The sequence below is a fragment of the Girardinichthys multiradiatus genome, chromosome 13, assembly GCF_021462225.1.
Source record: "Girardinichthys multiradiatus isolate DD_20200921_A chromosome 13, DD_fGirMul_XY1, whole genome shotgun sequence".
NCBI lineage: Eukaryota > Metazoa > Chordata > Actinopteri > Cyprinodontiformes > Goodeidae > Girardinichthys > Girardinichthys multiradiatus.
The window spans coordinates 10,210,875-10,221,820 of record NC_061806.1 but is presented as its reverse complement, the minus strand read 5'-3'; the positions used below and the strand labels follow the sequence as shown (position 1 = coordinate 10,221,820).

Below are 10,946 nucleotides of genomic sequence, written 5' to 3'. Positions count from 1 at the left end.
TGGTGGGACTGGATTATAGGGGTTTAGTATTTTGATATGTAAAAACATTCAAAACATTCCTTTTCATACCAGTGTGGGTCTGTCACATAAAAACCTAATAAAATACATTGATGTTTGTTGCTGCAGTCTGACAAAATGTGTTTAGGGGATGTGAACAATTTGAGACTTTGTCCCGGAGATATCAAATCAAGTGTTTCACTAACAAAAAAAAACAAAAACAAAAAAAACAGGGAAACCTTTTAAGCAAATTAGAATTCAATTATTTTTTATTAAAAACCTGCAGTGTACATTGATGGTAAAAAGGGATGCAAACAACACTGAGAATATGTTTGTCCACATAAGGTTGATGAACTTATTTCGGAACACATAAAAGTCTCACCATGAGATCTAAAATATAGATTTTTATTCATAAGCAATTATTTCTCTGTGGAATCATATGAATAACTGAAGTCCTTTTCTTTTTCACACATTTCTGCAAAAAGTCATATTTAGAGTGGCTCCTCTGTGGGTACCCACAGATGATAGAATAACTAAATTATTTCAATTATGCATCTGTTCCACACAAGTCAATATCACTGACCTCACCAGACCATTAAATTTGACATGTTTTCCGACAACGCTTCATCAGTGAAATTCAAACATTCAAAAATATTATTTAAACATTAGAGAGTAAAAGAAGTTTGTAAAGCATTACTGTTAATATTATATCACATCTATTAGGATTATGAATGAAATGAACAAGCGCTTGTCCACTAGGTGACAGTATTCCCCATAGAACAACATATAAACAACAATAGCTGTGGGACAACTGTCCAGATTTAGGAAGACATCCTGTATAAAGCAGGTCAAATTATAGCGTGTTTTCACGTTCTAAGCCTGTTAAGAGATCATGAATACTGCTTCAAGGCACATGGAGCAAATCTTAACCTATTAGATGACAGCACCCAACCCTGAAACCTGAACAATATGGAAATGAAAACTAGTACAAACTGGAATATGAGTATTGAGCATTTAAATATCTACAAAAAGCTTAGCAAGCAGATCTTAAATACAAACCTGCACAACACAGAGTGATGCTGACGTAAAACTGAAAAAACAATCATGCTGACATCTAATTAAAACACTTTAGATCGCTATACTGTTCCGTTCAAATGATTCTTAGAAATTTTGAACATAAAGGTTGGATGTTGACACAAACATTACAAATTGGTCAATTCCCATAAAAACAATGAATATGGTTAAAATACAGCTGAATCTGATGATCAAAGTACATGTAAAAAAACCGTCAATGAAGGCACTTACACCTACTTTTCATTCCAGATGTATGTTGCTATGTACAGAGAAATTGCACCCTAGATATTTGTTTTAATAATAAGGCATACTTTTGCAAGCTATAAATGAAAGCTGACCATGAGGATCCTTGTCCTTAAGGCCCAAAATCCGGCTGTTACGAGAATATCCCTAAAGTACTCCAGGTTCTTGTTCCGTTAACCTCATGCCCAAATTAATCGTGTTCCAGTTCCAAGCTAGGCTAACTGTGGGATTTGCTTTTCATGTGCTTGGTGACCAAGTAAGATATCAATAGCAATATAAACTAATAACAATGTATTTCTGTGCATTTAATACATTTAAGTACAAAAGGAACATGTTGGGAAAACTATTCATAGCACTGGTAAATTTAAATTTTAAATTGTTTTCATTCAATCAGAAAGTTGGTTTCTGAAAGGTGTGGAAACCTGTAATGAAACAGGTATTCCGAGATAAAATTCTGACTTTCAGGTGTGTTTTAGTAGATTTTGCCAAGTTGGTAATTCCTACTTTTAGCATTTTGGCAGGCTAAAATTTGTTTAAGAGAGCTAAATGCTAAGCATAGGTGGGACATGAGAGTAGATCAAATTAAATAAAGGTCCTTATCAAAGTTCAGGAAAATTTATGCACTTGTTTAAACATTCCAACCAAAATCCGAGATACTGAATTTATGGCAACCAATGGTGGCATTGCAGGAAAAGTCAGGATTTACAGGCTCCTAATGGGATTACTAATCACAAACAAATAATCCTGTGATAATTAAAAAGTAAACCAAACAACCAACAGGAAATTGTACCATTTTAAAAGATTGGCTAAATGACTATTATGTGTAAATAAAGATATTTTGATAATCTATGTTTAAAATTGAAAACATTTTGTGGAAAAAAGATAACGAACTGCAGTGTCATTTTTGCCACATTGGCTTTAACCAAAATTTTCTAAGACATGGAAATTTCAGGAAATTAGCAAATGAGTGAATAAATAAATCAATAAATATTGGACCGTTATGTTTATTGTTTGATTGAAACCTTCCCACTTTAGATATCTATATCTATATCGATATCTATATCTATATATATATATATATATATAATATTTACTTTTTTTTAATAAATGTCACATTGTAATAAAAAATGTTCATTGGGGTGAGTTTTAGAATGATCTTTGATCGTCAAACATCTGCAAGGACACAAGCAAGGAGCAACGTGATGAAACTGTGTAATGATGTAATGTGCAAAATGATCGGTACAATAAAAGCAGGCGACTCTTTCATGAAGTCATGATGGCCATTAAACTAAGACACCTTAACTCACATTGTGATGATTTATAAATAAGATTTACACTATAGTCAATAGGGTTTTGACACTAGCTTTTAGGACATTAATGTAGAGTTTAACAGCTTTTTAGCAGTTCACCTCTTAATCCTGCTCTTAGTACACATACATCAGTAAAGTATGATGTAGCACATTGTCTTTCTGCTACTGACAGTACAGCCGCGTTCTTTTCTTTTTTATTAATCTTTGACACATAAGCTCAAGATGTCCACAGTGTCGTACAGGAGACATTTGGCAGAGTAAAAAAAGAAAATAGAGGGAATCATATAATCATGTGATATCGGCATTGTATCATCCTCCTGCTTATTCAGTCTGAGGTTGAACATAGCTTCTGGAAAGCAGCACTGTTGCTTTTTTTCTTGTCAATGAAGCAGGGATGTTTGCAGACACCACAAAATTCTTATGTATTTAAATATTTAAAGGTTGATGACGTTCATTCGGTGAACATGCAACGCTTGGTATCATCTGCCAGTGAACATGTGGATTTTGTGCTTCTCCGCCAGCAGCAAGGTGACATTATATTCATAATCTCCATCATGGACTCCCGTGTGTCTGAAAGCTCCGGCCAAATGGTTCTCCTCCCAGTAGTGATGCCAGTTTCCGTACTGGTCGGCACCAAATCCAAACACACTGACCTGAAACAGACAAGCTATGTTACAATTCAGAGTCACAATAAAATGTATAAGTATCCATACTAGGCTTGGCCTATATCAGGAAAACATTACAATGACCATATTGGTAACAGTTAACCTTCATTTTCCTGATTCCTTTTTCATTTCCAACATCTCACAGTGTCAACACCACTCTCCCCGATCTTTAGCATCTCAGCCACCCAAAATACCCATCAGGTCTGGGTATCAAGGGCAGTCAAGTTCATTCAACTCACCAAATACTGTATATCACTGGCATGCTGAACAACGTAGAACCAATATCAATTAAAAAAATAAAATTTTTTATCTACAACTTGTGGCAAACTCTAAATCAGGATTTGTTATGGATTTCTTTAAACAATAGTTTCTTTTGCCACCTTTTTTATTAGGCCCCGATTTATAAAGTAAACAACTCATAGCTTTTCAGTGAACAGACTCTCATCGGAGCTGTGAATCTCTGCAGCTCTCCCAGAGTTACCATGGGCCTCTTGGCTACTTCTCTGATTAATGCTCTCCTTGCTGTTGGTTTAGGTGGATGGCCATGTGTTGGTAGCTTTGCAGTTAAGCCATACTTCTACCATGTCCAGATGATGGATCAAAGAGATGTTCAAAGTTTGGCATATTGTTTCATAACCTAACCCTGCTTCAAACCTCTCCAAGACTTTATCCGTGACCTGTCAGCTTGTCTTCCTTGGTCTTTATGAAGGATCACTAATGTTCTCTAGCAAACTTCTGAGGTCTTGACAGAATAGCTAGATTCATACTGAGATACAATTACACACAGATGGAATCTTTTTACCAATAAGGTGATATCTATAGGCAAATTCATTTTATTTTGAGTTTTTTCTACAGTTTTGGGATTTTATTTTCATAAATGTTCCTACTGTGTCACAATTAATGCCCTACTTTTTTGGGTTGCCTCATAAAATCCCACTAAAATACACTAAAGTTTGTGGTTGTAATTAGATAAAATGTGAAAAGGGTTCCAGTGGTATGAATACCTTTGTAAAGCAGAGTGGCTGATTCCAGATCCACATTATTTTTACCACATTGGTTTCATGTCAAATGAGAGTTTATCTGAAAACAGCACTGTACAAAAGGATTAGAACGCTATATGTTAATGGCTGGAGAAGTCCAGCTTACCTCATCGCATATGTGGAGCGCAAGCAGCAAGCTGAGGAAGCCAGTTGAAGGATACCGTCCATGACCTTCCAGCCAGGACTCATGGACGTATTTGAAAAACGTTGGATTGTAAATCAACACCTGAAATAATCCAGAAATGATTAACAGTCGCATTTAATTTTTATTCAAAGAGAAAACGTGGTTAATAAGAGTATTTAAAATCACCTTTTCTTTGTTTGCCTTGATCCTGGGCATAACAGGTAAATATGTGCTGCAACAGACACACACACATACACACACAAAATAAATTTCCTTTTTAACCAAAGCTTCAGAAACCCTTAAAACATTCTTCAAAAGCAACAGATGGTGACTAAAATGAAAGTCCAGTGTCATTCTTCATTAAGCCAGTGCGAATGGTGCTAACTGAATCTGATGTGCAGATTTTGAAGTAAAGCTCAGTCATTCTTTCGTCTTTTATTTTTGCACTTCCCACCATTCATTACGCCAGAGCATCTGGTGTGAAGCTGCAAGTGAAGGAACTAAATATTGAAATATAGGTGTGTGCAGAACCTGCTGGGAGTCCGTGTTTAGTTAGTATTAAAAAATGTCTTTTTGGGATGCAAATGTAGACAAATGAGTCCTATCAAACTGGAGCCCAGTTTTGTTTCAAATGTAGCAAAAACAGCAATAACTTCAGATCCAATGGCTGCTGGGCTAAAGCTGACATTCCTGCTAGAGGAGTTCACATTTAATGATGCAGACGGATTATTTTGGCAGCAGGACAACTCTACAGTTAGGAGCAGCATTAGCTAGGAAACTTCCACCATCTAACATAATGGCATGACTGATTTATTAGCTGTGGCTTTGCTTAGCAGCAGCTCTATTTTATTCCTGTATGTCCAGTAATTAAGCTAATGTTATGGGTTACTGAGAAAGAAGCAGCTAAAGGTGAAATGTACTGAAAAAATATATATTATCCTTGTTATGGCAAAGTGACAAATAGAAAAACCGGGAGAGCGTGACTGGATGGCAATCTGGTGTTAGAGGAGTGGAAATGAATCTGGGAGTGCGACACATGAAGCATGCATGATAATGCCTCTGCAGCTTGACAGTGAGAAAGTGGGTAATGAAACCTATTTTCTCTCACATTTGAGAGAGAGAGAGAGAAAAAATCTTTTTCTTTCAACCACTTATACGTTTAAAATATTAAATATAACCATTGTAGAAATTACATTTAAACAAAAACATGATGGAAGAAGACTATAAATATATTTGATGATTTCTGATCATGTCGTTTCACAAATTCCTACACAGATTTTTACAGTGTGGCTTGGTGATTTGTTTCAGCTGAATGAGGCCTGTGATATTAGACATAAAGACCGATGCCTAGAAGCTGATTAGAATAAGGAACATAAGGAAAGCATTCAATGTCTGTCTTTATTTTTTGAATTCCTGGCATGGTGGGTTAGGGTGAGGACCAGAGGCAACATTATGTCAGTTGTGTGAGAGAGTAGTTATTGTAAAATAATGTTTTCCTATTGATGCAAAACAAAAACATACTAATTTAGAAGTTGACATTGTAAAGTTTTATGAGCATCCTGTATAAGCAGTTAGCGTGTAAACAGTGGCTTTCTCTGTATTCCCCATAGAAAATAATGGTAGATCCTTTCCTGAACTCTTTTCCCTCCAAACAACTGCCAACATTTTCAAATCCAGCATGAACCTAATGAGATTGAGAGTTCAAAAGAGTAACAGAGAGCAACTTTGTTGGGCGTTTGCCATTCCCGCTATCTGTCAAAAGTCTTGCCCTCTCTTGCTGTCTCGCAACCTGAGTGAAAAGCAGACATGTCTCAGAAAAACAGTCTCCCATTGAATAGTTTCTTACATTTCTCTGCTTTCTCTGGCACCTATTCTGAAGAGTGTTGTCAGTGTGACGTGATTTTGCATACATATGTTTAGTGGGTTCATTGATCTCAAAAAGACAAGATTTTTGTTTGTCCAACCGGCTGGTCATGCTGAAAACTATCTGATTCTGGTCACCAACTGATTTTGCTGTGCATTTCTGCTGTTGTTGCTAAAGTGTACTACATTATATTAATAATGTAATAAATAATATCATAATACAATGAGAGCACAAGTCTTTTCCTGGTGTTCTGACCTTTAGAAATAGATTGTCTTGTCACTAAGTATGGGTCTGCTTCCAGTAAAAAATATATAATAGGGGTATGCTGTCTTTTGCTGATGTTGTTTATGCCATACATTTTTTTTTATATAATTTATGGGGTAATCTGATGGAAAGATAGGAAATGATCTTCAATGGTAAGACTATCTGTAGTGTTAAATGTAGTGTTTAAGGAAAACATGTTAACATTTGGACACAGTTACCCTAAAAATTCAATATGGGTTTTAGAGACAACTGACATATCTTGTTTACCATCAACTGAATATGAAGCATCTTACATTCTTTTCAAACAAGGGTGTGACTTTTACATAACACTGTATCTTTTGTTCCTCTTTAAAAAATCAAATAGCTTAGTTAAGCTCGAACCTTTCCGAAAGCACTTACTGTTTAATAGTACCAGTGGTCAGAGCACTGATAATCCATTGCAGGTCCAGAGTCTTGAAAGGGATCAGCACCAGACTGGTGTTGTTGTCCAAGTCTATGGCACTCTCTGGGTACATGACATGATGAGTTGTTCGTGTCCCTACATCCTCCTCAAATCCATTAGTAGGAGCCTGGTTCATCCTGAAACGACAGACAAAAATGTCCTTAATTTAGTAGTTATTTGTCCCACGTAACCCTTTTTCCATCTGTGAAGTGAGTTTGTCATCTTCCTGTATCCTTGGACAATTTGGTGTATTTTTAGCCCACAAAGATGGAAAATAAATAGTTCCCATTACACAGACAGGCGTCAGTTACAGAGCTTGTGTTTTACTTTATGAGATTCCCCGCAACCTTCCCAAACTCCTTAATACCGAGCTTTGCAAAAGTAAATGTTCCCCTTGAGCATTTTTAAATCTTGTGGCATTATATCCACACTCAATCAAGACCAACACAAACTAGAAGATTTTTGGAAAGTGGAAGAAATTCAAACAGGGTTTTCAAGATTTTTTACTTGCTAAGGTCTGAATATTGAGCTGTGCATTTCTATTCAACCACCTTTCACTGCCATTACAGTCGTAGGTCTTTTTTTCTACCAGATTTGCACATCCATCGACAGGATCTGTTTGCAAATTCCTCTCTGTAAAACAAATTGACAAATTGTTTCAAGAGCATTTTAAAGTCCTGTCACAGTTCCTCAAATGAATTTGTCTCTGAATGTGACATGAAAATTCTAACAAATGAATATATACATTTATCTAAAGTAGCTATTTTCAACTCCAGTCCTCATGAGCCACTATCCTACAACCTTTAGATCTATCCCTGTACCAACACATCCACATTTGGAGTAGGACTGGAGGTGAAGATCCATAATTTAAACCATCATTTATAAAACCATTAACATTTTGTTGATTTGGACCTATGTTTAGGGTCATTGATCTAATGGAAAGTGAACCCCCACCCATGTCTCAAGTTTTTTGCTGCCTCTAACAAGTTTTAATCTTAGACTGCACTACATTTAGCTCCATCTATCTACAAGTTACATAACTAAAAATGTTCAGTATTAGTTTTGTGCCACACCTGGCACTTTCTATGCAAACAAGTTCCATTTTGGTCTCGTTTGACCCAAGCACTTTTTTTCACATGGGCTTCAGTAGGCTTCCTTTTGCTACTCTTGCATAAAAAACTGATTTGTGGACAACTAATGTTTATCCTGTGGACAGATCTCACCCTAACAGTGGAGCTCTGCAGCTGTTTGAGTTACCAAGGGATCTTGGCTGCTTCTGTGATAAATGCTGCCCTTGCCTGACCTGTGAGTTAAGATGGACGGCCATGTCTTGGTAGTTTGCAACATGTGTCATCCTTATGCTCATTGCGATGAAACAACTCTCAGAGGTCTTTACAGTAGAAATGTATTTACAGGAAGAGTGAATTGCAAACAGGTGGACTATATTTACTTATTAGGTGGACTTTATTAAGTGCTTTCAGAATAAAGGGGAGTGAATACATTTGGATGCCACACTTTTCCCATTTTTCTTTGTAAAAATGTCTTTGTAGTTTGAAAACCATGAATAATTTCCCATCCACCTACAATTAAGCACCTCATTATTTCGGTGTATCACATAAAAGCCTCTGAAACAAATTACAATTTGTGGTTGTAATGTGACAAAACCTAGAAAAATTAAAGTGGTATGAATACTTTTGCCAGGCACTGGCCAAGATGGCGCCGCAGATGGTCGCCTCGGCGTGTTGGTGCGCATTGTTTTGTTTTGTTTTTTGCTTTAAAACGGTCTTCTGTGATGGTACCCGGAGCTCTCTCACCAGAGAAGAACTCCTCTGGTGTTATTTCTGGGAAATAACACCAGAGGAGTTATTTCCCACTTTTCTGCCTACTGCTCTGGAATTTTTGGACATTCTGGTCAAAGGTGCGCTCACCTTTGTTCACGCGGTGAAACGCCGGAAGAGAGGGAAACGGGCTGGGGTGCTGGTACGTCTTTGCCAGCGTGGACTACGAACACCGTTACCTGGAATATTTCTCTCTAACGTGCGCTCACTTCCCAACAAAATTGAGGAACTACAACTGCTGTTGGGGAAAAACAGGGACTTTTATTCATTGGCAGTTTTGTGCTTCACGGAGACGTGGCTGTGTGGATTAATACCAGACTCTGCGCTGCAGCTGGCAGGATTCCAGCTCTACAGAGCGGACAGAGACACGGAACTCTCCGGCAAAGCGAAAGGTGGAGGAATCTGTTTTTACCTCAACAGTGGTTGGTGCAACGACGTGACAGTGATTCAGCAGCACTGTTCTCCAGACCTGGAAGCCTTCATCATAAACTGTAAGCCTTTCTATTCCCCCCTTGAGTTCGCTTCGTTCATCCTGGTCGGTGTTTACATCCCGCCGCAAGCTAATGTGCACAGCGCATGCTCGCCGACCAGATACTGAGTGTGGAGCGGACCAACCCGGACTCCTTAGTAATCGTTGTTGGCGACTTTAACAAAGGTAATCTCACCCACGAACTCCCCAAATATAGACAGTTTATAAAATGTCCGACCAGAGAGGACAACATTCTGGATCACTGTTACACCACCATCAGAGACGCTTATCACGCCGTCCCACGTGCTGCACTGGGCCAATCCGACCACATCATGGTCCACCTGATTCCTGCATACAGGCAGAAACTAAAGCTCTGCAAACCTGTTGTGAGGACGACAAGGAAGTGGAGCAGTGAGGCTGTGGAGAATCTCCAGGCGTGTTTAGGCTGTACAGACTGGGATGTGTTCAGGACTACTACCAACAGTCTGGACGAGTACACAGAGGTTGTGACTTCCTACATCAGCTTCTGTGAGGACAGCTGTGTACCATCATGCACCAGGGTGAGTTACAACAACGACAAACCCTGGTTCACAGCTAAACTCAGAAGGTTAAGACTGGATAAGGATGAGGCCTTCAGGAGTGGGGACAAAGACATATACAGAGAGGCTAAGTACAAGTTTGGCAAGGCAGTGAAAGAGGCCAAACGACTGTACTCTGAGAAGCTCCAAAAACAGGTCTCAGCAAACTATTCTGCGTCTGTCTGGAAAGGGCTCAAGCAAATCACCAACTACAAGCCGAAAGCCCCCCACTCCATCAACGACCGACGCCTCGCCAACGACCTGAACGAGTTCTACTGCCGCTTTGAAAGACAAAGGGACAGTCCTGCAACCATCCCCCACGACGCCCCCCAACAGCTGCAGCCACAATCCACCACCCCCACCTCCCCAACCTCAAGAGGGGCCTTGGCACCTCCAACCCCCACCCTGAAGTTCCCCCCCACCAGCCCCCTACCCACGCCGAGGACGGCTCTTTCCATCCAGGAGAGGGACGTCAACAAACTCTTCAGGAGACAGAACCCCCGGAAAGCTGCTGGTCTGGATTCTGTCTCACCAGCCAGCCTGAAGCACTGCGGTGATCAGCTGTCTCCAGTCTTCACAGACATTTTTAACACCTCACTGGAGACATGTCATGTGCCAGCCTGCTTCAAGTCCTCCACCATCGTCCCTGTTCCCAAGAAGCCAAGGACCACAGGGCTTAATGACTTCAGAGCTGTCGCCCTGACCTCTGTGGTGATGAAGTCCTTTGAGCGCCTTGTGCTCTCACACCTAAAAGACATCACCGACCCCCTCCTGGACCCCCTGCAGTTTGCCTACAGAGCCAACAGGTCTGTAGATGATGCAGTCAACCTAGCCCTTCACTTCATCCTCCGGCACCTGGACTCCACAGGAACCTATGCCAGGATCCTGTTTGTGGATTTCAGCTCTGCCTTCAACACCATCGTCCCAGTTCTGCTACAGGAGAAGCTCTCCCAACTGAGTGTGCCCGACTCCACCTGCAGGTGGATCACTGACTTCCTGTCTGACAGGAAGCAGCGCGTGAGGCTGGGGAAGCACGTC

General features: G+C 39.6%; 1 protein-coding gene across 6 annotated transcripts in view; it reads right to left on the bottom strand.

Annotated features, from left to right (window-relative positions):
• Positions 1 to 248: 248 nt before the first annotated feature.
• Positions 249 to 10,946, bottom strand: part of LOC124879555 (CMP-N-acetylneuraminate-beta-galactosamide-alpha-2,3-sialyltransferase 1-like) — a 116,282-nt gene continuing 105,584 nt past the window's right edge. For all 6 annotated transcript variants that reach the window (XM_047384189.1, XM_047384187.1, XM_047384188.1 and 3 more), the window contains 4 exons: positions 6,981 to 7,160; positions 4,640 to 4,685; positions 4,436 to 4,555; positions 249 to 3,277 (listed from right to left, as the gene is read on the bottom strand). In XM_047384189.1, coding sequence (XP_047240145.1) covers positions 3,104 to 3,277; positions 4,436 to 4,555; positions 4,640 to 4,685; positions 6,981 to 7,160 — 520 coding nt within the window. In that variant the 3' untranslated portion in view covers positions 249 to 3,103. The remainder of the gene's footprint in view (positions 3,278 to 4,435; positions 4,556 to 4,639; positions 4,686 to 6,980; positions 7,161 to 10,946) is intronic.